Source organism: Protomyctophum parallelum, assembly GCF_964188405.1.
Source record: "Protomyctophum parallelum genome assembly, chromosome: 4".
Taxonomy (NCBI): Eukaryota; Metazoa; Chordata; class Actinopteri; order Myctophiformes; family Myctophidae; genus Protomyctophum; species Protomyctophum parallelum.
Window position 1 is genome coordinate 47779751 of NC_139700.1, and position 26604 is coordinate 47806354.

Consider the following 26604-nt stretch of genomic DNA (forward strand, 5'->3'; position numbering starts at 1 on the left):
ACTGTGAATATATTTCCAATCGCATAGTTGGAACGGTGGGGCGTTGCTATGGGAACCGGACCAATGTTAAAGGCTTCCGTAGGAATCAACCATTATATAGTCGGAGTCTACGTTGGGGTACGTATATATATATACGGACTTTGTATATCACGCCACCTAGCGTAGACGTACGTATATATACGTACCTGGGGGAAAAATGAGTTAAGACCTGGAACGCATCTGTGTCACCTTTAGCGTTTAACCACTTTAACTATTATTCTACACTTTAGCTGTTGACAAATAGCAGTTCTACAAGCTCATAGCGCGGCACCGAGTGCCCTGCTATGAGCTTGTAGATCTGCTTATCAGACGGAGAACCTCGTCCACCTCGGACGAAAGCCCGGTCTGTGTTCCTAAATCGCCCGTGTGATCCTGTCGTGACGTGGTCTATATATTTAACATAAAAAATCTCATGTAATGAAAATCACACGAAGGCAAGAGACGAAAACAAAACAAACCAAAGTAATGCTGTTTCCTCAGGTCATTGGACAGCTTCAACAGGAGAAGGAACAACTGATCCGAGAAAAACAGAGTCTGGAGCATACGTTTGATGCTTCCATCAAAGAGAACAAAGGTTTGATTGATTGATTGATTGATTGATTGATTGAATACTTTATTAGCAGTTTTCCCCCCAAAAAAGCACACGGAAGCACAGTTCAACAGACCATATTCCTACGGCGGTGTTTGGTGAAATCAGCCCTCAGCTGATCTGTAAGAAATACTTCCCATCTCCTCCCCTTACTGGGAAGGGCTTTTCTTACCCCTCCCCTACTGGGCGGGGCATTTCTTACCCCTCCCCTACTGGGCAGGGTTTTTCCTTTTTTTGTAATGAGTAACATATTAATGTTATTATTTTTTCCTTTTTTCTGTAATAAGTAACATATTAGTCTCTTGAGTAATATTGGTGGTTATCTAGTACTGATGGAGATTGGTAATGCAGTGATGGAGTCACATTTATGTCACTAAATAATTTGCATGCCATCGAACTGTCTCTGTTACGAAATAATTGCGCACGTTAACAGCAGATGATCACTGTTTGTGTGTGTGTGTGTGTGTGTGTGTGTGTGTGTGTGTGTGTGTGTGTGTGTGTGTGTGTGTGTGTGTGTGTGTGTGTGTGTGGTGTGACTGTGTGTGTGTGTGTGTGTGTGTGTGTGTGTGTGTGTGTGTGTGTGTGTGTGTGTGTGTGTGTGTGTGACTGTGTGCGTGCATGCGTGCGTTTTAACAGATGACTTTGAGAAAATTAAGAGAAATCTTCAGGAAGAGAAGGAAAAGGAAGAAAGACTAAGGAAGTAAGTCTTAATCATCATCGTGGTAGCCTACCCGCTGCGACTGTATATTATTATATCACAACATAATTGTCATTGACCATATCATTGATCCTAGTGACGCACGGTTATAGATTCATGGTCAGGAAAACTTGGGATTCCCTTCTTGCGTACCAGTGGGACATGTACCCCCTATGTACCAATGGGACATGTCCCTACGTACCAGCACATGTACACATACCAGTGGGACATGTCCCTATGTACCAGCACAGGTACACGTACCAGTGGTTGGGAACCTCTGTCCTATGGTACAAGTGATGAAGGGTTTGTCATCGGAATAGAGACATTGTGGTTGAAGTTTTTAAGAAGGAAACATTTAGCTTTAGATGTGTGGTTTTATCCTCAGAACAGTAGAGAACAACATGGGTGTCTTTCTCCTCAGAGTAGCAAGGAACAACTAACTTGTCTTTCTCCTCAGAGTAGCAGAGAACAACTAACTTGTCTTTCTCCTCAGAGTAGCAGAGAACAACTAACTTGTCTTTCTCCTCAGAGTAGCAGAGAACAACTAACTTGTCTTTCTCCTCAGAGTAGCAGAGAACAACATGGATGTCTTTCTCCTCAGAGTAGCAGAGAACAACTAACTTGTCTTTCTCCTCAGAGTAGCAGAGAACAACATGGATGTCTTTCTCCTCAGAGTAGCAGAGAACAACTAACTTGTCTTTCTCCTCAGAATAGCGGAGAACAACCTGGACCTCCAGAGGAGGGACGGCGACAGCCAGACGGACCTCCTCCGGGACGAGCTGAGGAGGAGCAAGGAGGAGCGTCTGCGTCTTCAGCGCCTCCTGGAGGACGCCGAGAGACTAACCTCTGACCTGCAGGAGCAGGTGCTGCAGCTCAGCAAACACGTCAAGGTAACACCGAGGCAGAGGCGAGAAAGCAACCGTGTGCTCGACGGAGGGACATACAAAATATGAAAAGAGTAAAAAGGTGCTCCTGGGATCATTCGGAATAAGACATTGATTGATAAAAGGCGGAGATCCGGGCACTCAAAGTAGTTAAAAAATCTGTATTAAACCAACATGTTTCGACCTATACCGGTCTCCATCAGCCCTGATGTGTGTGTGTGTGTGTGTGTGTGTGTGTGTGTGTGTGTGTGTGTGTGTGTGTGTGTGTGTGTGAGTGTGTGTGTGTGTGTGTGTGCGTGCATATATATGTAAATCCACAATTTACCATTCATGAAGGTCATCCCAGAGCTGCGTCGAGATCTTCACAACCTGCAAAGCCAGAGCAACGACACGGAGCGCAGGAGGAGACAGCAGTCTGAACACACCAGAGGTACATGATGCTGTAGCCTGGCAGCTAGCAGTCTGAACACACCAGAGGTACATGATGGTGTGGCCTGGCAGCAGACAGTCTGAACACACCAGAGATACATGATGCCGTAGCCTGGCAGCAGACAGTCTGAACACACCAGAGGTACATGATGCTGTAGCCTGGCAGCAGACAGTCTGAACACACCAGAGGTACATGATGCCGTAGCCTGGCAGCAGACAGTCTGAACACACCAGAGGTACATGATGGTGTGGCCTGGCAGCAGACAGTCTGGCCTGGCCAGGCTAATATCGCTGCGTATATACATTAGTCTGGAACTTCACTGTGGAAAATGTATTTCCAAGGGTCGGTTCCAAGCAGATTCCAATGTCACAGCATAAAAGTCTATTTTTTTTTTTTTTCATGTAATTCAAACTGAGGTGTGCCAGACCGAATCTCCCCAATGATTGTTGTCCCTGTGGCAGAGTTGTCTAGTTTCCAGGCAAATTATGTTGAGGAGACACCGGTCTGAAATTGAGACACGCAGATGAGCTTTTTTGTCACCATCTGACCGCATTAATTATATCATCCTATTTATATTAACCGCACTGCGGGAATGGGATGCACACATGGGATTCTAATTCTATACACGGTCTCTCACCACTGTCGAGGTTACCAATGTTGCATAGCGACTGTATATATATATATTCATAATATTCCTGGATGCAACAACAAGCTTGTTTTCATTCATTTTCTCACATTACAATGTCTTCATAATACGGCATATCCAGTCGATGGCGGCAGGGTTAAGAATTTCAATCACTCCCAGTCCCACGCCAAACTTGTATTCCTGTCTTATTTTTTATTTTGTTTTAAGTTTCTCTGTGCCTGTAGTCAAAAGACAAAAAAAGGGGATTTTTTTGTTGTTGTTGAAAGGCTGGAAAATGGAAATGAAGAGTTTACATAGTACACATAGTCCATGCATAAACTTTCCTTAATGATTATATCTGGCTTCAGTATTTATTTCTGATGATTTTTCTCTATTATTAAGGTTTTTGTAGCGGTCAATTTGTATTGGGCGTGGGGAGGGTGGCGGTGCGGGGACGTAGGGGGGCGAAGTGTGGAAAAAATTTGGATATTATTAAAAAATATATTCCTAAAACAATAATGGAGCTGGAAACTTCTCCTTTGGACCACCCATTCCTGCCTCTGCTTTCACTCCGCTTGTGTTGTGATTGAAAGGAGTGTCTCACACCACTCCGCTTGTGTTGTGATTGAAAGGAGTGTCTCACACCACTCCGCTTGTGTTGTGATTGAAAGGAGTGTCTCACACCACTCCGCTTGTGTTGTGATTGAAAGCAGGGTGTCTCACACCACTCCGCTTGTGTTGTGATTGAAAGCAGGGTGTCTCACACCACTCCGCTTGTGTTGTGATTGAAAGCAGAGTGTCTCACACCACTCCTCTTGTGTTGTGATTGAAAGCAGGGTGTCTCACACCACTCCTCTTGTGTTGTGATTGAAAGCAGGGTGTCTCACACCACTCCGCTTGTGTTGTGATTGAAAGCAGGGTGTCTCACACCACTCCTCTTGTGTTGTGTTTTGATTGAAAGCAGAGTGTCTCACACCACTCCTCTTGTGTTGTGTTTTGATTGAAAGCAGAGTGTCTCACACCACTCCTCTTGTGTTGTGTTGTGATTGAAAGCAGAGTGTCTCACACCACTCCTCTTGTGTTGTGTTGTGATTGAAAGCAGAGTGTCTCACACCACTCCTCTTGTGTTGTGTTAACTTGTGCTTGAAAGCAGGGTGTCTCACACCACTCCTCTTGTGTTGTGTTGTGATTTAAAGGAGTGTCTCACACCACTCCGCTTGTGTTGTGATTGAAAGCAGGGTGTCTCACACCACTCCTCTTGTGTTGTGTTGTGATTGTAAGGATTGTCTCACACCACTCCGCTTGTGTTGTGATTGCAGAAAGCAGAGTGTCTCACACCACTCCTCTTGTGTTGTGTTGTGATTGAAAGCAGAGTGTCTCACACCACTCCTCTTGTGTTGTGTTGTTAATAATGACACATTATGATGGTACACCTGTCGCTTTCAGGGCTGTAGTTCACGTACCGTATGAATATGGGCTGTGGTTGTGACATTGGGTGAAAGAGGACGAGTGTGGCTACAAAATTACCGAAACCCATGCGTGTAAAGTTAATATTTTGGCCGTGAGGACGATTTGTTCGGAGAATTTCGCTACAGTCTTCACAGTGGCTTGTCCCTCTGACCCGCTCTCTCTCTGGGCGTGCGACACTCTAAGTCGAGATTTTTTCTCAGACCAAACACACTTTGAACTGCGATAGCGGGCAAACCGTGCAACGTATTCGAATTCCATTTGAACCACAACAAAGTCGATGGCCTCGTGTGCTGTTTGAGGTTTAAATCGTGTTTCCACGTAACAGTATGCCAGAGCAATGTGGCTCCAAAGTAACGTGTCGTTTTCTGTTTTTACCCGCGTTTCCCCATTGACTTTGCATGGGGCATTTTTCGCGTAGTTTATTGCGAATTACGTTGGTACGGTAACCCGAAACGAAAGAAACGCACAAGCACACCATTCCCGGCCGAGCCGCACGTTTCTATGTATATATTGTGGGGCTTTGGTAAACCGTGCGGCCGGCCATAGACGTCAAAGTTTCATGTCTTGAGGACGATTATTATTAAGTATGTGTTGCGGATTTCAACCTGTGTTTCTGCCATTGCATGGCAGAAAAACCCTTCTGTTGTAAACAGTGTGGAGAGAGTTTCACAATGTTAGGTAACCTGAAGGCACACCAGCATATCCACACTGGAGAAAAACCCTTCTGTTGTAAACAGTGTGGAAAGAGTTTCTCTGTGTTACATAGCCTTAAGACACACCAGCGTATCCACACAGGGGAGAGGCCTTCCGTCTGTAAGCACTGTGACAAGAGCTTCAATACGTTAGGCCATCTCAAGAGCCACCAGCGTATCCACACTGGAGAAAAAACTTTTCTGTTGTAAACAGTGTGACAAGATTGATCAGAACGTCGATGTTAGCAGCTCATTACTGAATCGTCGCTACCTCGCGGTTACAATATCCTCGCGGTTCTGATGACTTTTAAAGTCACGATGCTCACATTAGCTATACAGTGATTTTGCTTCCTGATTTTTTGGGGGAATTGAAAGTGAAGGTTTTACTAAAATACCCATGCGTCCGGGCGGCGACAGACTGACTAGTGCCGGAGTCTTTGGTGGTTTCGGAGAGGCTGAATCTCATCCCAGAGATTCAGAAGATGAGATTGGAGATGGATTGGAGTAAGTCCTGGACACGCCTCATTGGAGTGAGTCCTTACCTTGGAGCATGGACAAGAATCCAATCTCCAATCTGGAGCAAGAATCCAATCTTCTTGGAGCATGTTTGAATTGAATTGAATTGAATTGAATTAAATTGAGAGAGAGAGAGAGAGAGAGAGAGAGCACAAAAAAACACAGAATAATAATGATTTGCCTTGATATGAAAGGGGTCAAAACTTTCATTATTTATTTCTGTTTTGAGCGGTGCCTAACTGCTCCAACGGCTGGCTTGCGTGTGTATGTATGTCCTTCTGTTTAGAGTATGAACAGCTGCAATACCGGTGGCAGCCAGCCAGAGGTGTTTTTGAGCAGCCTGCACCGCTCAGTTCACAAAAGTGTGATTTTTTTAACCACCTGCCCCGTCCGTCCGTCCGTCCGTCCGTCTTCTTTCCTTTCCTTTTGTGGAAACGATAAAAAATATAGCTACAAGCAGTTATAAGATGGGGTCAAGCCCAAAAAGAAAAAAAGCTATACGCAAAATAGAAACAGAGATATCATATTGATGACGTCATTATTGCCCAAATATGGAGGGGCGGTGGCCTGCATGCACACATCGGTGTAGTCACTAGTCAGGCATATGCACGGCAACCGGTTGTGTTGTGAGTGAGGTCAGATCAGAACTCTGCTCAATATTCTAATTATTCAACAACAACAAAAAATCAATTCCACTTCATTCCACAGAGACCAGGACCTACCCCTTTTAGCTGGCTTTACTCAGTTCTGTGAGAGAAGCCGATAGAAAACATATTAAAGGGAGTCAAAGAGACGATAAATAAAGTGACCATAAGGAGTCAGAAGAGAGGATAATAGGGAGACAGAGAGAGAAGATTGTCCATTCCCCGACAGAACCTACAACGCCATCACGGTCCATGTATAGATGATGAACCACCACTCCAGGAAGGAGTCTCAATCTTCCCAGGCTAAGGTCCACCGTTCTGGTTGTACATACAGATCGAGCCACGACGACCTGTACTGCCAAATGCCCAGAAAGGGACCGATCCCCTCAGAATCCTGTCAGAAAATCACCAGCATTGTAATAACAAGCCAGGAACAAGGAGACGGAGACGAACCTAGAATGTACAGTCATCAACTGTTTACAGAGACTTTGACTCCACCAGGAGAAGTGAAGACACGTCAGATGACTTATACAGGAATGAAAACTCACGTCTGTAAACAGTGTGAGAAGAGTTTCAGTCAGATAGGTAACCTGAAGGCACACCAGCGTATCCACACTGGAGAAAAACCCTTCTGTTGTAAACAGTGTGGAAAGAGTTTCTGTCAGTCAAGTGATCTGAAGACACACCAGCGTGTCCACACTGGAGAAAAACCCTTCTGTTGTAAACAGTGTGACAAGAGTTTCTGTCAGTCAAGTGATCTGAAGACTCACCAGCGTGTCCACACTGGAGAAAAACCCTTCTGTTGTAAACAGTGTGGAAAGAGTTTCTCTGTGTTAGATAGCCTCAAGACACACCAGCGTGTCCACACTGGAGAAAAACCCTTCTGTTGTAAACAGTGTGACAAAAGTTTCAGTCAGATAGGTCACCTGAAGGCACACCAGCGTATCCACATGGGAGAAAAACCCTTCTGTTGTAAACAGTGTGACAAGAGTTTCAGTCAGATAGGTCACCTGAAGGCACACCAGCGTATCCACACTGGAGAAAAACCCTTCTGTTGTAAACAGTGTGACAAAAGTTTCAGTCAGATAGGTCACCTGAAGGCACACCAGCGTATCCACACGGGAGAAAAACCCTTCTGTTGTAAACAGTGTGACAAGAGTTTCAGTCAGATAGGTCACCTGAAGGCACACCAGAGAATATATAGACTACCTTATGTCAGCCACGGTTGATTGATGACCCTAACCCTAAGCCCCGCCCCCTTTTATGTAGGTCAACCGGCGGTCAACCAGAAGTCCCGCCTCCTTTTATGTAGGTCAACCGGAAGTCCCGCCTTAACTTATGTAACACAGCCCAGAGACACCGGTCTGAAATTGAGACACGCAGATGAGCTTTTTTGTCACCATCCGACCGCATTAATGATATCATCCTATTTATATTAACCGCACTGCGGGAATGGGATGCACACATGGGATTCTAATTCTATACACGGTCTCTCACCACTGTCGAGGTTACCAATGTTGCATAGCGACTGTATATATATATATATATATTCATAATATTCCTGGATGCAACAACAAGCTTGTTTTCATTCATTTTCTCACATTACAATGTCTTCATAATACGGCATATCCAGTCGATGGCGGCAGGGTTAAGAATTTCAATCACTCCCAGTCCCACGCCAAACTTGTATTCCTGTCTTATTTTTTATTTTGTTTTAAGTTTCTCTGTGCCTGTAGTCAAAAGACAAAAAAAGGGGATTTTTTTGTTGTTGTTGAAAGGCTGGAAAATGGAAATGAAGAGTTTACATAGTACACATAGTCCATGCATAAACTTTCCTTAATGATTATATCTGGCTTCAGTATTTATTTCTGATGATTTTTCTCTATTATTAAGGTTTTTGTAGCGGTCAATTTGTATTGGGCGTGGGGAGGGTGGCGGTGCGGGGACGTAGGGGGGCGAAGTGTGGAAAAAATGTGGATATTATTAAAAAATATATTCCTAAAACAATAATGGAGCTGGAAACTTCTCCTTTGGACCACCCATTCCTGCCTCTGCTTTCACTCCGCTTGTGTTGTGATTGAAAGGAGTGTCTCACACCACTCCGCTTGTGTTGTGATTGAAAGCAGAGTGTCTCACACCACTCCTCTTGTGTTGTGATTGAAAGCAGGGTGTCTCACACCACTCCTCTTGTGTTGTGATTGAAAGCAGGGTGTCTCACACCACTCCGCTTGTGTTGTGATTGAAAGCAGGGTGTCTCACACCACTCCTCTTGTGTTGTGTTTTGATTGAAAGCAGAGTGTCTCACACCACTCCTCTTGTGTTGTGTTGTGATTGAAAGCAGAGTGTCTCACACCACTCCTCTTGTGTTGTGTTAACTTGTGATTGAAAGCAGGGTGTCTCACACCACTCCTCTTGTGTTGTGATTTAAAGGAGTGTCTCACACCACTCCGCTTGTGTTGTGATTGCAGAAAGCAGGGTGTCTCACACCACTCCTCTTGTGTTGTGTTGTGATTGAAAGCAGAGTGTCTCACACCACTCCTCTTGTGTTGTGTTGTGATTGAAAGGAGTGTCTCACACCACTCCTCTTGTGTTGTGTTGTGATTGAAAACAGAGTGTCTCACACCACTCCTCTTGTGTTGTGTTGTGATTGAAAGAGTGTCTCACGGCCCAGGCCGTAGCGTAACGGTCTGGGCACCGGACTGGTGATCCAGTCGCGGTGTGCCGCGGGTTCGACTCCCGGACCCGACACGGCCTTTACCGCATGTCATCCCCCCATCTCTCTCCCGTTTCCTGTCAGCCTACTTTCTATCCCTTAAAAAATCAATAAAGGCGTAAGCCGCAAAAAAATATCTTAAAAAAAAAAAAAAAAAAAAGAGAAAGAGTGTCTCACACCACTCCTCTTGTGTTGTATTGTGATTGAAAGAAGTGTCTCACCAATTTCCCTCTATGGTTGCGAGATCTGGGGACCATTAGCAAACCATGATCTTGAAAAATGGGATAAACACCAAACCGATACCCTACACACAGAACTCTGCAAATCCATTCTCCGTACCCAGCGAAAAACACCAAATAATGCATGCAGGGCAGAATTAGGACGATACCCACTCATAATCAAAATAAAAAAGAGAGCACTTAAGTTCTACAACCACCTAAAAGAAAGTGACCTAGATGCACTCCATAACAAGGCACTCACACACAGTGAAACTCTAGAGAGATGCTGAGGGGCAGCCATCTGGTGCCGTGTCATTAGTCAGAAGGTTCATTGTTCCGAAATTACTATCCCTATCTCTAACCCTAACCTAAACCTAACCGCAAGCACGGGAGCAAACCTAAACCTAACCGCAAGCACGGGAGCAGTGCATGTTCGGACTAACGGGACTTCGGATCTATGGGCAGTTCCCAGCCATCTGGCCCTGGAACTCCGGGCACAAACACAAACAGAGCCACGAGATAGAAAACCCATTGGACTAAACCAAATTATAAAACAGCAAAAGGAAAACTATCTGACACATTGGAAAGAAGCAACACAAAAGCAGAGTAAACTAGAAACAAAATTTCAATAAAAATGTCTGGGTGCCTGAAGCTCGCCAAGTCTGTGCAGCATTTGAGCCACGGACCACCATTTGATGACATTTAGCCTCTCAGAAGGGTCCATTTGGTTACATGTGAGCCAGGTCTCCCCATTGACTTTCAATGGGGAGTTTATTGTCTTAGTTTATTGCGCATTACGTTGCCACCAACATTCTAATGCTAACATGCTAATACTAACATGCTAACATGCTAGCATGCTAACATTTTAATGCTAACATGTTAAATCATGCTAACATGCTAATGCTAACATGCTAATGCTAACATGCTAATATTATCATGCTAAAGTGCTAATGCTAACATGCTAATGCTAACATGCTAATATGCTAACATGCTAATATGCTAACATGCTAATGCTAACATGCTAATGCTAACATGCTAATGCTAACATGCTAAAATGCTAATGCTAACATGCTAATGCTAAGACGTCTGAGCTGTAAGGGTCCAATTGGTTTTGTTCAGGGGGGCGGCCCGGTTCCGGCGAGCCGCCCCGCTTCTGAAACGGTCGAGAAATGACAGAGTTACGTGTTTCCCCGATTTTTTTCATTGACTTTCAATGTGTGAGTGTGCGTGCACATTTGTGCATGTGCGTGCGTGTGCGTTTGTGTGTGCACGTGTGTGAGAGGTGGTCAACTTGACCTTGAATCATTAACAAAGTATCATTTTCAGCTGGGGTAGTCTATGCGAATGCAACCACTATTGAAAGTTAAAAGCACACTGACTCAGTGAGAGAACGTATGTCCGAACAAATTGCTCTATCGCAAAAAGTAAAAGTCAAATGCGATTTTTGTTTTCGCCGTGAGTGACCCGAGACATTGAGGTACGCCATGTGCGATCGTGGTATTGGTACGATAAAAAACTTAGTTATGAGAGCGAGTTAAGAAATTGTGTTTGTGATGAAAAAATTGCTGACTCATTCAGGCAACATGGAGTTGTATGACACATTATGATGGTACACCTGTCGCTTTCAGGGCTGTAGTTCACGTACCGTATGAATATGGGCTGTGGTTGTGACATTGGGTGAAAGAGGACGAGTGTGGCTACAAAATTACTGAAACCCATGCGTGTAAAGTTAATATTTTGGCCGTGAGGACGATTTCTTCTGAGAATTTCGCTACAGTCTTCACAGTGGCTTGTCCCTCTGACCCGCTCTCTCTCTGGGCGTGCGACACTCTAAGTCGAGATTTCTTCTCAGACCAAACACACTTTGAACTGCGATAGCGGGCAAACCGTGCAATGTATTCGAATTCCATCTGAACCACAACAAAGTCGATGGCCTCGTGTGCTGTTTGAGGTTTAAATCGTGTTTCCACGTAACAGTATGCCAGAGCAATGTGGCTCCAAAGTAACGTGTCGTTTTCTGTTTTTACCCGCGTTTCCCCATTGACTTTGCATGGGGCATTTTTCGCGTAGTTTTTTGCGAATTACGTTGGTACGGTAACCCGAAACGAAAGAAACGCACAAGCACACCATTCCCGGCCGAGCCGCACGTTTCGATGTATATATTGTGGGGCTTTGGTAAACCGTGCGGCCGGCCATAGACGTCAAAGTTTCGTGTCTTGAGGACGATTATTATTAAGTATGTGTTGTGGATTTCAACCTGTGTTTCTGCCATTGCATGGCAGAAAAACCCTTCTGTTGTAAACAGTGTGGAGAGAGTTTCACAATGTTAGGTAACCTGAAGGCACACCAGCATATATCCACACTGGAGAAAAACCCTTCTGTTGTAAACAGTGTGGAAAGAGTTTCTCTGTGTTACATAGCCTTAAGACACACCAGCGTATCCACACAGGGGAGAGGCCTTCCGTCTGTAAGCACTGTGACAAGAGCTTCAATACGTTAGGCCATCTCAAGAGCCACCGGCGTATCCACACTGGAGAAAAATCTTTTCTGTTGTAAACAGTGTGACAAGATTGATCAGAACGTCGATGTTAGCAGCTCATTACTGAATCGTCGCTACCTCGCGGTTACAATATCCTCGCGGTTCTGATGACTTTTAAAGTCACGATGCTCACATTAGCTATACGGTGATTTTGCTTCCTGATTTTTTGTGGGAATTGAAAGTGAAGGTTTTACTAAAATACCCATGCGTCCGGGCGGCGACAGACTGACTAGTGCCGGAGTCTTTGGTGGTTTCGGAGAGGCTGAATCTCATCCCAGAGATTCAGAAGATGAGATTGGAGATGGATTGGAGTAAGTCCTGGACACGCCTCATTGGAGTGAGTCCTTAACCTTGGAGCATGGACAAGAATCCAATCTCCAATCTGGAGCAAGAATCCAATCTTCTTGGAGCATGTTTGAATTTAATTTAATTTTATTTAATTGAGAGAGAGAGAGAGAGAGAGAGAGAGAGAGAGAGCACAAAAAAACACAGAATAATAATGATTTGCCTTGATATGAAAAGGGTCGAAAACTTTCATTCTTTATTTCTGTTTTGAGCGGTGCCTAACTGCTCCAACGGCTGGCTTGCGTGTGTATGTATGTCCTTCTGTTTAGAGTATGAACATCTGCAATACCGGTGGCAGCCAGCCAGAGGTGTTTTTGAGCAGCCTGCACCGCTCAGTTCACAAAAGTGTGATTGTTTTAACCACCTGCCCCCCGTCCGTCCGTCTTCTTTCCTTTCCTTTTGTGGAAACGATAAAAAATATAGCTGCAAGCAGTTATAAGATGGGGTCAAGCCCAAAAAGAAAAAAAGCTATACGCAAAATAGAAACAGAGATATCATATTGATGACGTCATTATTGCCCAAATATGGAGGGGCGGTGGCCTGCATGCACACATCGGTGTAGTCAGGCATATGCACGGCAACCGGTTGTGTTGTGAGTGAGGTCAGATCAGAACTCTGCTCAATATTATAATTATTCAAAAAAAAAAAAAAACAATTCCACTTCATTCCACAGAGACCAGGACCTACCCCTTTTAGCTGGCTTTACCCAGTTCTGTGAGAGAAGCAGATAGAAAACATATTAAAGGGAGTCAAAGAGAGGATAAATAAAGTGACCATAAGGAGTCAGAAGAGAGGATAATAGGGAGACAGAGAGAGAAGATTGTCCATTCCCCGACAGAACCTACAACGCCATCACGGTCCATGTATAGATGATGAACCACCACTCCAGGAAGGAGTCTCAATCTTCCCAGGCTAAGGTCCACCGTTCTGGTTGTACATACAGATCGGGCCACGACGACCTCTACTGCCAAATGCCCAGAAAGGGACCGATCCCCTCAGAATCCTGTCAGAAAATCACCAGCATTGTAATAACAAGCCAGGAACAAGGAGACGGAGACGAACCTAGATTGTACAGTCATCAACTGTTTACAGAGACTTTGACTCCACCAGGAGAAGTGAAGACACGTCAGATGACTTATACAGGAATGAAAACTCACGTCTGTAAACAGTGTGAGAAGAGTTTCAGTCAGATAGGTAACCTGAAGGCACACCAGCGTATCCACACTGGAGAAAAACCCTTCTGTTGTAAACAGTGTGGAAAGAGTTTCTGTCAGTCAAGTGATCTGAAGACACACCAGCGTGTCCACACTGGAGAAAAACCCTTCTGTTGTAAACAGTGTGACAAGAGTTTCTGTCAGTCAAGTGATCTGAAGACTCACCAGCGTGTCCACACTGGAGAAAAACCCTTCTGTTGTAAACAGTGTGGAAAGAGTTTCTCTGTGTTAGATAGCCTCAAGACACACCAGCGTGTCCACACTGGAGAAAAACCCTTCTGTTGTAAACAGTGTGACAAAAGTTTCAGTCAGATAGGTCACCTGAAGGCACACCAGCGTATCCACACGGGAGAAAAACCCTTCTGTTGTAAACAGTGTGACAAGAGTTTCAGTCAGATAGGTCACCTGAAGGCACACCAGCGTATCCACACTGGAGAAAAACCCTTCTGTTGTAAACAGTGTGACAAGAGTTTTAGTGAGATGGGTCACCTCAGGACACACCAGCGTGTCCACACTGGAGAAAAACCCTTCTGTTGTAAACAGTGTGACAAGAGTTTCAGTCAGATAGGTCACCTGAAGGCACACCAGCGTGTCCACACTGGAGAAAAGCCCTTCTATTGTAAACAGTGTGGAAAGAGTTTATCTGTGTTACATAGCCTCAAGACACACCAGTGTATCCACACAGGGGCCTTTCGTCTTTAAGCACTGTGACAAGAGCTTCAATCAGTTAGGCAATCTCAAGAGCCACCAGCGTATCCACACTTGAGAAAAAACTTTTCTGTTGTAAACAGTGTGACAAGATTGATCAGAACGTCAATGTTAGCGGCTCATTACTGAATCGTCGCTACCTCACGGTTACAATATCCTCGCGGTTCTGATGACTTTTAAAGTTACGATGCTCACATTAGCTATACAGTGATTTTGCTTCCTGATTTTTTGGGGGAATTGAAAGTGAAGGTTTTCCTAAAATACCCATGCGTCCGGGCGGCGACAGACTGACTAGTGCCGGAGTCTTTGGTGGTTTCTGAAAGGCTGAATCTCATCCCATGGTGGTCCGTGGCTCAAACACAGAATAATAATGATGTGCCTTGATATGAAAAGGGTTGAAAACTTTCATTCTTTATTTCTGTTTTGAGCGGTGCCTAACTGCTCCAACGGCGGGCTTGCGTGTGTATGTATGTCCTTCTGTTGTGTATGTTGTGCATGTTTGCTTGTTTTGATCATACACTTGTGTATGTTGTGCATGTTATGTATGCTATCATGCTAACATGCTAATGCTATCATGCTAACATGCTAATGCTAACATGCTAATGCTAAGATTCTAACATGCTAACATGCTATTTTTTTAAACGTGCGTGCGCTTGCGAGAGCTGTGTAAAGGCCAGCCAATAGGAAGACAGGGTGTGTGTGTGTGTGTGCGTGCGTGCTCTTGCGAGAGCTGCGTAAAGGCCATCCAATTGCACAAATAGCAGACCTACAAGCTCACAAGGTATCGCAGAGCAACTCATTGAGATCTTGTAACTTTAATTTCAGCCCTGTAATTAAGCCCTTATATGTCTCAGCTGTGGAAGTGTAAAAACCTGCCAGCACTATGACTGGGAGTGGTGCGCTATGAACTTGCAGGTCTGCTATTTTACAATGGTCCTGAATGGGGCAAACTATGCCCGAACAAATTGCTCTATCGCAAAAAGTAAAAGTCGAATGCAAATATTGTTTTCGCTGTGAGTGGCCTGAGATATTGAGGTACACCATGTGCGATTGTGGTGTTGGTACGATCGAAAATGTGGTTATAAGAGCGAGTTAAGAATTGTCATCGCGATAATTTCCTCGTAAGAATTATACAATGGAGGTCAATGAGCAGCTTGACTGTATTTGTGTCACTTAAAAGGCCGTAGTTCACATTCTGTATGTCTCTGTGCTTTGGTGGTCACATTGTGTGAAAGAGGACATGTGTGGCTACAAAATGACCAAAGAACATGCGTGTAAAATGAATATTTTGGCCGGGACGACAATTTGTTTGGTAAAATTTCAAGGAAAGATTTTCTGTTCCCACACTCTAGTGAAAGAAGCCCCGCACTCTAAGTTGGCACTAATTAGGCGAAACGGCCTGCGATTGAACTGCGATTTCGGAAAAAACGTTTAACGTATTCGAATACGGTTTGAACCACGAAAAAGTCCAGAGTCGTGTGAGCTTTCTAAAGTTTAAATCACGTTTCTACGACAAAGTATGCCAGAGTAATGAGGCTGCAAAAGTGAGGTTGATTTAGAGATAAATCCCATACATTGTCAATGGGAGGTAAAAACTATAAATAAAGTTAAATATTTTAAAAAGTATAAACTTTTTCAAAACAACTTTTTCACCAATGAAAGTTCAAAGATAGATGAACATTATAAAGTTTGAATGAAGTTTCAAAGTGAAAGTATGACGGAGTAATAAGAGCTAAAAAAAAATGGGACCTTTCTTCCATCGATTCTCACTATAAAGAATGTAAAAAAAAGTTAAAAAGTTAAAAAGTATAAAACTTTGTAAAAATAAAAATACAAGCACACATCACTGCAAAGAGCTGAACAGTTTGACTAAATTTCTAGCATAAAGTATGTGGAAGTTACTAGGTCACAAAAAAACGGCGGAATAAAGAAGCAGAATAAATATAGACTGGCAATAACTATTGTGTGCTCGCTGTGGCGAGCCCACAATTAAGTATGTGTTGCGGATTTCAACCTGTGTTTCTGCCATTGCATGGCAGGCACCCAGAATGACAAAAAACTCCCATATCTGCTGGGCGAAGTACAACAATGTGCAAACACAGCAGCAAGATTTGTGAGTTGCTGTGATAGGAGAAGGATATCAAATGGAACACAATGACCCTAAAGACTAATCATTGTGTATATTCCTGCACTATACCTGCATTGAGTGACCTTGGTACATAGAATTAGATCTATTGATGATTCTGACCTTCAAATGTACTTAATTTTTGTTTTGATTGTATTGCTGTATTGTTGTATTGTTCTTTTTGCTTTGGCAATGTAAACATATGTTTTCTCATGCCAATAAAGCCCTTTGAATTGAATTGAATTGTCTTACACCACTCCTCTTGTGTTGTGTTGTGATTGAAAGGAGTGTCGCACACCAGGCCTCTTGTGTTGTGTTGTGATTGAAAGGAGTGTCTCACACCCCTCCTCTTGTGTTGTGTTGTGATTGAAAGAAGTGTCTCACACCACTCCTCTTGTGTTGTGATTGAAAGAAGTGTCTCACACCCCTCCTCTTGTGTTGTGTAGCCAAAATGAACGAGATCATCAGGAAGATGCTGGGTGGAGTAGGAGAGGGGGAGGAGGAGCTGCTTTCACGGTGAGACGCTTTTAGCATGTTACATTCATTCACATATTATATCATTTAACTTATCGTAATGATGTTCCTTCGGACTCTAACATAATGTCATCTTACTGTCGTCTTGTCACTAAATCATTGGACTGTATACATTCACGTCATCTAAAGCTGTGTTCATACCTTAAGATATAGATTAGTTTCCAGTCGCTTCACTTTGGTCGCGCAGGTAAAAAGAAAAAGAGGTCCCTCGCGGAACAACAATTGATCGATTGGCGGACACACAGATCATTCACCCAAGACAGCTCGGTTCAATATACTTATATATGTAACATAATTCCTGCTACTGTCATTTATGAGCATTATAATAATAATAATAATAATAATGGATTGTATTTATAATGCACTTTACATTCCTCAGAATCTCGAAGTGCTACAGTAGACAAAATATAAAACAGTAGGCAAAAGCAACATTACATGTATGTCTTTACAAAAGGTTTTTTCTCTCCACCGTTGCCAAGTCCCGGCGGTCAATTCAGTTGGAACTGGATGAAATAAAAACAGCCAAAACATTTCCGGGCGTTCCGGACAACATTGACGCTGATTGGCTGTCAGGGTGACGTGTTGGACTTTTCCAGCCCGGGGTCGAAGATACCAGGCGGCCGCTCGCTTCGTTCACGCCACGCACAACTTCTCGTCTTTGCATTAACTTTGTAATGTAGTGTGATCACTCTGTCTATGTCACTAAATAATTGTGCATGTTAACAGCATGATGATCACTGTGTGTGTGTGTGTGTGTGTGTGTGTGTGTGTGTGTGTGTGTGTGTGTGTGTGTGTGTGTGTGTGTGTGTGTGTGTGTGTGTGTGTGTGTGTGTGTGTGTGTGTGTGTGCGCGCGTGCGTGTGTGTGCGTGTGCGTGCGCACACAGTTTGACAGCGGATGATCCTGATAAGATCTACGATGTAGAAGACATGCTCACTGCTTGTGACAACATGCAACATGCTACCAGGTACTCTTTTACTAGTACTACTATTACTATTCATCCAACTATCTCCAACCGCTTATCCGTAGTCGGGTCACGGGGGCAACAGCTCCAGCAGCAACCAAGGCGATCTTGGCAGATATTGGAGATATAAACCCTCCAACTCATCCTTGGTCTGCCCCGGGGTCTCCCACTCCCCCGACTTTTGCTGAAACTCAATGCAGTCAGAAGGAACATTCATGTTGTAAATTGAGTTTGATCAGAGCAAGAGTGGAGAGTCTTCTGTCCAGAGCATCATGTGCCTAGGGCAGTGCAAGTGTTTTGGACAGTTTTAATGCCAGGGTGCTTAGCTGGAGGAAATAAATAGCCTACAATATATTGGCAAATTAATAAAATTATTCATGCTAAATTATCTATCAAATTAATTGTTTCTGCTGTTAAACTATGATTTAATTGGATGATGAGCTGAGCTGATTGTGACAATAGGGTCAATATAATTGGAGGAAATAAATAAATGATTATAAACAAAATCAGAAAAAACAGATCTGATATGGTATGGATGCGTGGATTATACACTATACCTATACATGGATGGTGGCAGTATAAGTGCATAATGGTGCTTATACGATATCTCAGAAATATGGGAAGTGTTCACTTCTAACATTCACAAAAACATGAGTTCTTGTTACATTACAGACACCAATTTGTCATTTTGTAAACAAAAGGGCAGAGCCATGGGCTGTCCTTTTATAAGGAGGGGGAGGGACTAGGACAAGTGGGTGGTCTTAAAGGAGGAGGCGGAGTGACTGGATTAGGTGGGTGGTGCTACGGTTAAACTCACGCATACCTAATGAACTGGTGAGTGTGTCCACATAAAACCATCATTTTAACAAATACTGTACACTTTTTTGAAAAACTTATACCTCATATACACCTAAATACACCTGATGATCATGTTTAGGTGTGGAAAAAAATCACGGCACTCCACCTTTAAAGGGATTGTGACATAAAAAAAAAGGTTTTGGAATTGTTCTTGTTTTTTTTAGGTTTTCTAATCTCAATTGCACCCAAAAAACATGAACTTTTAACATTCAGTAGATTTTCTGTGATCTGGGGTTTTCTGGCTCAAAACAGGTGCTCTGATTTGCCGGCAGTAAGTGACATCACTTACTGCAAATCCCATATATGTCAATGGGATTTGCCAGCAGATGTCACTGTTTCACTGTGTTGCCTGTTTTCATTGTAGCTCAAAAGGCCCAAAAAACCCCAAAGAAAAAACTTCAGACCACAGAAAATGCACTGAATGTTCAAAGTTCAGTTTTTTTGGGTGTAATTGAGGTCATAAAACCTAAAATAAAAAATAAAAATAAAAATAAATGAAAATGAATGTCATAAAACCTTTAACATGCCTTCTTTAGCTTGTTGTTGTGTGGAAGAGGAGAGTGGCATTCCTCTTTAGTATAAACGAGGCATTCCATTATGCCAGTATAGAGCGTCGCAGTCCCGCCCCCTCGAGAATAAATCCCCATTAATTTTCCTCATAGACATTTCAGAAAGTATTTATTTAATGACGTTTACGCCGTTTGGTTACCAACTCTCCATCATTTAGCTGGGGGACCGCCCGGAACCCTCTCAAGGATCATCGGTGGTTGAAAATCCCTGGTTGAAAATCCCTGCCAGTATAGCCCTCTGTGTTCTTGTTGTTGTTGTTGTGGTTGCCTGCAGTGTCCTGCAGCGCCACCAGAGGGAGCAGGCGGACGGCCACGAGCGCCAGGCGGAGGTGCTGAGCAGGAAGGTGGAGCACCTGAACAAGGAGAACCTCCACCTGCAGAGGCTGTTCCAGGAGAAGAGCCACCTCCACGAGGAGGTCCACCTGGAGATCACCAGGCTCACCCAGGAGAACGCTGTGAGTATTTATAACTGCACCTCCACCAGGAGGCCCACCTCCACCACCAGGCTGACCCAGGAGGACGCTGTGAGTATGGAGACACCTCCACCAGGAGGCCAACCTCCGCCAGGAGGCCCACCTCCACCAGGAAGCTCACCTGGAGATCTCCAGGCTCACCCAGGAGAACGCCGTGAGTATAGAGACACCTGCACCAGGAGGCTCGTCTCCACCAGGAGGCCCACTGAGGAGAACGCTGTGAGTATAGACACCTCCCACTAGGAGGCCCACCTCCACCAGGAGGCCCACCTCCACCACCAGGCTCAATGAAAATGACACGATGGATTGGAAACAATGCACAAAAACAAATTGCATCCACTTCTTTATAAAAGAAAATGTGACGATAAAGATAATTCTTATTGCGTGCGTGCGTGCGTGCGTGCGTGCGTGCGTGCGTGCGTGCGTGTGTGCGTGCGTGCGTGTGTTTGTTCCAGGGGGGCAGTCAGACAGATATTTTGTGAAGCCACTAAGGAAATCGGGACTTCCTGAAAGTTCATATAATGGCCTGTTGTGGCGCTGTCATTGGGCCCAAAAAACCCCATAGCTCCAGAGGTCCATGCATTTGGGCCCAACTTCACCTAGACTGTCCCAATTATTAAAACAATTACCATAAAGTCGAGTATGTTCTGAGGGGCGTGGCTACCGTTACAGTCTATGATCGGGATCCACTCCCCGTTCGAGTCAAAATAAAACCCAACAAAGAAGAAGGGGGGAAGTCCCGCCTCGTTGTCTGGGCCAGCCAATCGCCAGCTGGGCTTTGTCCATATTTCTTTTACAGTCTATGGTTTGTTCACAGGTCATACCTTTACAGTCTATGGTTTGTTCACAGGTCATACCAGACAGTCTATGGTTTGTTCACAGGTCATACCAGACAGTCTATGGTTTGTTCACAGGTCATACCAGAGCTGCAACAGAGCGTGTCAGAGCTCCAGAGACACAGACAGGAGCTGGAGCTACAGAGCACAGAGTTGGCAGGTCAGTGTGTGGAGTTGAGCCCCAAAGTACAGAATGTTCCTAAAGTACCAAAAGTTAGAAAGTATCCACTATGCAGAATTATATATATATATATATATATAATTTTGTTTTTTAAATAGCAGATCTACAAGCTCACAATGCGTCGCACCGTGACGCATGGTGTGTGTGTGTGTGTGTGTGTGTGTGCGTGCGTGCGTGCGTGCGTGGAGCTTAGCTACAGCCCACAGCGTTAGCAGATCAGTAGCAAGCCCACAGAACCCGGAGGGATTACTGATGAACTGCCTTTTCCAGGTCATCACATGTTGTGATGACGGCTACGGCCGATTTTAGGCCTGAGGAGTGTTTCCCGTGCAAAACAAATGCTTGCAATGGATTCAGAATCATGCAAAATACCCAAGTATTTTGAATTTGTGAGATTGTGAATTTGTGAGATGTGTGTAACCGTACCGTACCGTTTCTGTGTCATTTATTAGGTCAAACGGATGAGCTCTCCAACGCTCTACAGAAGAAAGTCGAAGAGCACAGATTGCAAAGCAGGTAAAAGAAGAAAACCTCTATGATTTTGATTGATTCAATACTTAATAACCCCAGGAGGAAAATGTTCTAAATCTTCTAAACGTCATTAACATAATCTCTGCTGTCGGGAGGAAACCTCATAACTCCAAAATGTTCATTTTTCAGGAAATGAAAAATATATTTTTTTCGGGAAATTAAGAAAACCATATATTTTTAAAACAAAGCAATACAGCCTCATCAAAGTTGGTGTTGTAACTTTATATATTGTCAATTACTTCCATGAGAGGGGGAGAGTTAGTTGCTTTAGCAGACAGTCTGAGGGTCAAATGGAGTTGAGAGGTTTTGTCCAAAGCACTTTTTACTACTTTCCATTGGTTCAATATTTTCGAAACGACACACAGATGTGTGTGGGTGTTCAATATAGCACTGATTTATGAAAAAAAAAAAAAATCAAAAACCTCAAAAATGGAGTTATGAGGTTTCCTCCCGACAGCAACGATATATTCTTTTGCAAAAAAGGGCGAAGTGTCCCAGTTTAAAGAAAAACTTTAGAAAGTAGCCTATAACGTTAGCCAACCCACTGGTCGACCGACCAATGCAGGGCCTCGGAGCAGCAGGCTGAGGACCTGAAGGAGGCCATGCAGCGTCTGCAGGAGGAGCTGGAGGAGCAGCGGGACTCCAACCAGCGGCTGATTGGACACAAGGTCTCACACGCCCAGGAAGTCAGCCGGCTGAGTGAGGAGGCCGCGCGCCTCACCGCTCACAGCATGGTGCGTGTGTGAGTGTGTGCGTGTGTGTGCGTTTTTGTATGTGTGTGTGTGTGCGTGTGTGTGCGCGTTTGTGTATGTGTGTGTGCGTGGGTACGCGCGCGTGACTATACTACTTTTGAGGACCATAAATAATTTAATTGTAGGCCTATGGTTAAAAATGTTTAGAGATACGTTTACAACTAGGAAAAGATTGAGGTTGGGGTTATGATGATCATGATTAGACATTTAGAAGAATAAGATAAGATATGTATATAAGAATAATTAGACAGAGTTACGTCTGATTTACACTTAGTTGCGTTGTGGGCTTCTAGATGTTTTGTGGGCTTGTAGATCTGTTGTGATTTTGTCCGGCTTTAGGCTCATGGTTAAAAATGGCGTTCGGAAAAATCACTGTATTCAAATGTCGATGTAGTGTAGTAACACAAACGTGCGTGTGTGCATGGTGCATGTTTGTTGTTGGGCGTGCGTGCCTGTGTTTGTGTGTGTGCGTGCATACGTCTCTCCAGGACATGGAGGAGCAGCTGGACATGAAAGATCGGCTGATAAAGAAACTCAACCATCAAATCAGGAGCCTGGAAACGTCGGAGAAAGGTCAGAGGTCATCCAGGCTTCATATAGCCTCGCTGTCGCCGGGCAGAAATCTTTTACTGTATCTCAAAATGTATTTTTCCCCCCCATAAATGAATGCTGCACTTCATTGCATGAGAATGTTAGGAAAAGGAGCAGTGTGGAAACTTGTCGCTTCATCTGCGCGCTTCGCTATTTTTATTTTTTTGCCGCTAGACTGCAATGGACGTGTGCAAGTGTTCTATTTATTATTATTATTACGCTTATTATTACTATTATTATTATTATTATTATTATACTTATTCAGTATTTTCTTCTGTCTTTTTACTGTGTTTTCTCCTATTCAATGCAAAATGACTGAAAACACTTTTTTGTAATCAATTCCCTTACAATGATCCTGTATTTCCTTCTTGTTTTAATAGCATGTTGCACAAGGAATGGAGTTTAACTCGTTTGCACCCCCTGCTGTTTGCGTCGCAATAGATTTTCTTTGTATTTCAATTGATGATGATGTGTCTCTCATAGTCCTCTCTCAAGAGAAGCAGCAGCAGCTGTACCCTCACAGCTCAGCTCCCACACAGCTCCCTCACAGCTCCCTCACAGCTCAGCTCCCACACAGCTCCCTCACAGCTCAGCTCCCACACAACTCCCTCACAGCTCCCTCACAGCTCAGCTCCCACACAGCTCCCTCACAGGTCAGCTCCCACACAGCTCCCTCACAGCTCCCTCACAGCTCAGCTCCCACATAGCTCCCTCACAGGTCAGCTCCCACACAGCTCCCTCACAGCTCAGCTCCCACACAACTCCCTCACAGCTCCCTCACAGCTCAGCTCCCACACAGCTCCCTCACAGGTCAGCTCCCACACAGCTCCCTCACAGCTCAGCTCCCACACAGCTCCCTCACAGCTCAGCTCCCAGAGAATACCTGTCACTAGTGCTCTATCTAGTGTTACAACAGTTTTTGTAGCCGGGAGAATCTAGACGCAGCTGCGCGGCATGAGACTAATTACTTAGAGCGACAGAGAGAGAGAGAGGAGTGTGTGTGTGTACGTGTGTGTGCGTGTGCGTCAATTTAACAAAGGTGCAGACGATCAGAAATCAGCAGAGAGTGTTCGACGTTTGCGCTACTATATGCCGAATCGAAGTGGACTCGGCCCCAGACTTTTTTTTTTCTCCTTGGAAATAAAAACGTCTGGGTTTCCGAGGCTACAGTTTGTGTGTCTCTCATAGTGTTATACCAGTTTGTGTGTCTCTCATAGTGTTACACCAGTTTATGTGTCTATCATAGTGTTACACCAGTTTGTGTGTCTCTCATAGTGTTACACCAGTTTGTGTGTCTCTCATAGTGTTACACCAGTTTATGTGTCTATCATAGTGTTACACCAGTTTGTGTGTCTCTCATAGTGTTACACCAGTTTGTGTGTCTCTCATAGTGTTATACCAGTTTGTGTGTCTCTCATAGTGTTACACCAGTTTATGTGTCTCTCATAGTGTTACACCAGTTTGTGTGTCTCTCATAGTGTTACACCAGTTTATGTGTCTATCATAGTGTTACACCAGTTTGTGTGTCTCTCATAGTGTTACACCAGTTTATGTGTCTATCATAGTGTTACACCAGTTTGTGTGTCTCTCAGACAAGCAGGCAGCAGCAGCCATCCTCGCTGTTCCCAAAGAATACCTGGGAATGTTGGAGTTCAACAGAGAGGACGAGGCGCGCGTCATTCAGAACGTCATCCTGGGTATGGATGGATGCAGCCGTCCTACTCTCTCTACACCTGTTAATTAATTTTTGCCACTTTTTTGCATATTCCACAACAATTCACTGCATATAAAAGCACCTATAAACCCTGCATGTTTCACCGCATAATCATGGATTTTGTATTTGTAGAGATGAAGCCCAGAGGCGTGGTGTCAACATGCTGTGTATATATTTATGTATATATATATATATATATATATATATATATATATATATATATATATATATATATATATTGTAGAGATGAAGCCCAGAGGCGTGGTAGTCAACATGCTGTGTATATATGTATGTATATATTTATATATATTGTAGAGATGAAGCCCAGAGGCGTGGTGGTCAACATGCTGCCAGGACTTCCAGCTCACATCCTGTTCATGTGCGTCCGTCACGCTGACTACCTGAACGACGGAGCCAAGCTGAAGTCTCTGATGAACGCCGTCATCATCGGAGTGAAGAGGGTGGTGTTGGTGAGTTACTGATGGAGAGGTTGGTGTTGGTGAGGTACTGATGGAGAGGGTGGTGTTGGTGAGTTACTGATGGAGAGGGTGGTGTTGGTGAGTTACTGATGGAGAGGGTGGTGTTGGTGAGTTACTGATGGAGAGGGTGGTGTTGGTAAGTTACTGATGGAGAGGGTGGTGTTGGTGAGTTACTGATGGAGAGGGTGGTGTTGGTGAGTTACTGATGGAGAGGGTGGTGTTGGTGAGTTACTGATGGAGAGGGTGGTGTTGGTGAGTTACTGATGGAGAGGGTGGTGTTGGTGAGTTACTGATGGAGAGGGTGGTGTTGGTGAGTTACTGATGGAGAGGGTGGTGTTGGTGAGTTACTGATGGAGAGGGCGGTGTTGGTGAGTTACTGATGGAGAGGGTGGTGTTGGTGAGTTATTGATGAAGAGGGTGGTGTTGGTGAGTTACTGATGGAGAGGGTGGTGTTGGTGAGTTACTGATGGAGAGGGTGGTGTTGGTGAGTTATTGATGAAGAGGGTGGTGTTGGTGAGTTATTGATGAAGAGGGTGGTGTTGGTGAGTTACTGATGGAGAGGGTGGTGTTGGTGAGTTACTGATGGAGAGGGTGGTGTTGGTGAGTTACTGATTGAGAGGGTGGTGTTGGTGAGTTATTGATGAAGAGGGTGGTGTTGGTGAGTTACTGATGGAGAGGGTGGTGTTGGTGAGTTACTGGTGGAGAGGGTGGTGTTGGTAAGTTACTGATGGAGAGGGTGGTGTTGGTGAGTTACTGATGGAGAGGGTGGTGTTGGTGAGTTACTGATGGAGAGGGTGGTGTTGGTGAGTTACTGATGGAGAGGGTGGTGTTGGTGAGTTACTGATGGAGAGGGTGGTGTTGGTAAGTTACTGATGGAGAGGGTGGTGTTGGTGAGTTACTGATGGAGAGGGTGGTGTTGGTGAGTTATCAATAAAGGCAGTTATCAGAAGGTTTCACCGATTGTTCCCTGCTGTTTTTTATGAAAAGTCATGATGGATGGACTATTGTATTGCTGTAGTACTTCAATATATTTTGATGAGAAATATATATTTTTGTGGAATATTTTACATTGGGTAAACTATACCCGCGATTAGTGATGGCGTGACTAGACGGGTTCGGTACTAAACGGTAAAGAGAAGCCTCGAACAACAACGTAACTGAAGCAAACATTTCCCCCCCTGCATTTCAGGATCATCACAAAGACTTTGAGATGCTGTCCTTCTGGCTGTCCAACATGTACTGCCTGCTGAACTGTCTGAAACAGTACAGTGGGGAGGAGGTAAGAACATTGTTCCTTACAGTGGTGAGAACATTGTTCTGTACAGTGGGGAGGAGGTAAGAACATTGTTCCTTACAGTGGTGAGGAGGTGAGAACATTGTTCAGTACAGTGGTGAGGAGGTGAGAACATTGTTCTGTACAGGGGGGGGGGGGGGGGGGGGGAGGTGAGAACATTGTTCTGAACAGGGGGGGGGGGAGGTGAGAACATTGTTCTGTACAGTGAGGAGGAGGTAAGAACATTGTTCTGTACAGTGAGGAGGAGGTGAGAACAATGTTCTGTACAGTGGGGAGGAGGTGAGAACATTGTTCTGTACAGTGAGGAGGAGGTAAGAACATTGTTCTGTACAGTGAGGAGGAGGTGAGAACAATGTTCTGTACAGTGGGGAGGAGGTGAGA

General features: G+C 44.3%; 1 protein-coding gene across 1 annotated transcript in view; it reads left to right on the plus strand.

Moving 5' to 3' along the window:
* myo5c (myosin VC) overlaps positions 1 to 26604 on the plus strand; it is a gene marked incomplete at both ends in the record, with an annotated part of 200950 nt that overhangs the window by 169169 nt on the left and 5177 nt on the right. Inside the window, 13 exons of the mRNA XM_083762844.1 lie at positions 520 to 613; positions 1265 to 1328; positions 2035 to 2215; positions 2546 to 2639; positions 16895 to 16964; positions 19647 to 20064; positions 20760 to 20841; positions 21315 to 21378; positions 21959 to 22127; positions 22634 to 22718; positions 24329 to 24433; positions 24766 to 24920; positions 26119 to 26208. Coding sequence (XP_083618970.1) covers positions 520 to 613; positions 1265 to 1328; positions 2035 to 2215; positions 2546 to 2639; positions 16895 to 16964; positions 19647 to 20064; positions 20760 to 20841; positions 21315 to 21378; positions 21959 to 22127; positions 22634 to 22718; positions 24329 to 24433; positions 24766 to 24920; positions 26119 to 26208 — 1671 coding nt within the window. The remainder of the gene's footprint in view (positions 1 to 519; positions 614 to 1264; positions 1329 to 2034; positions 2216 to 2545; positions 2640 to 16894; positions 16965 to 19646; positions 20065 to 20759; positions 20842 to 21314; positions 21379 to 21958; positions 22128 to 22633; positions 22719 to 24328; positions 24434 to 24765; positions 24921 to 26118; positions 26209 to 26604) is intronic.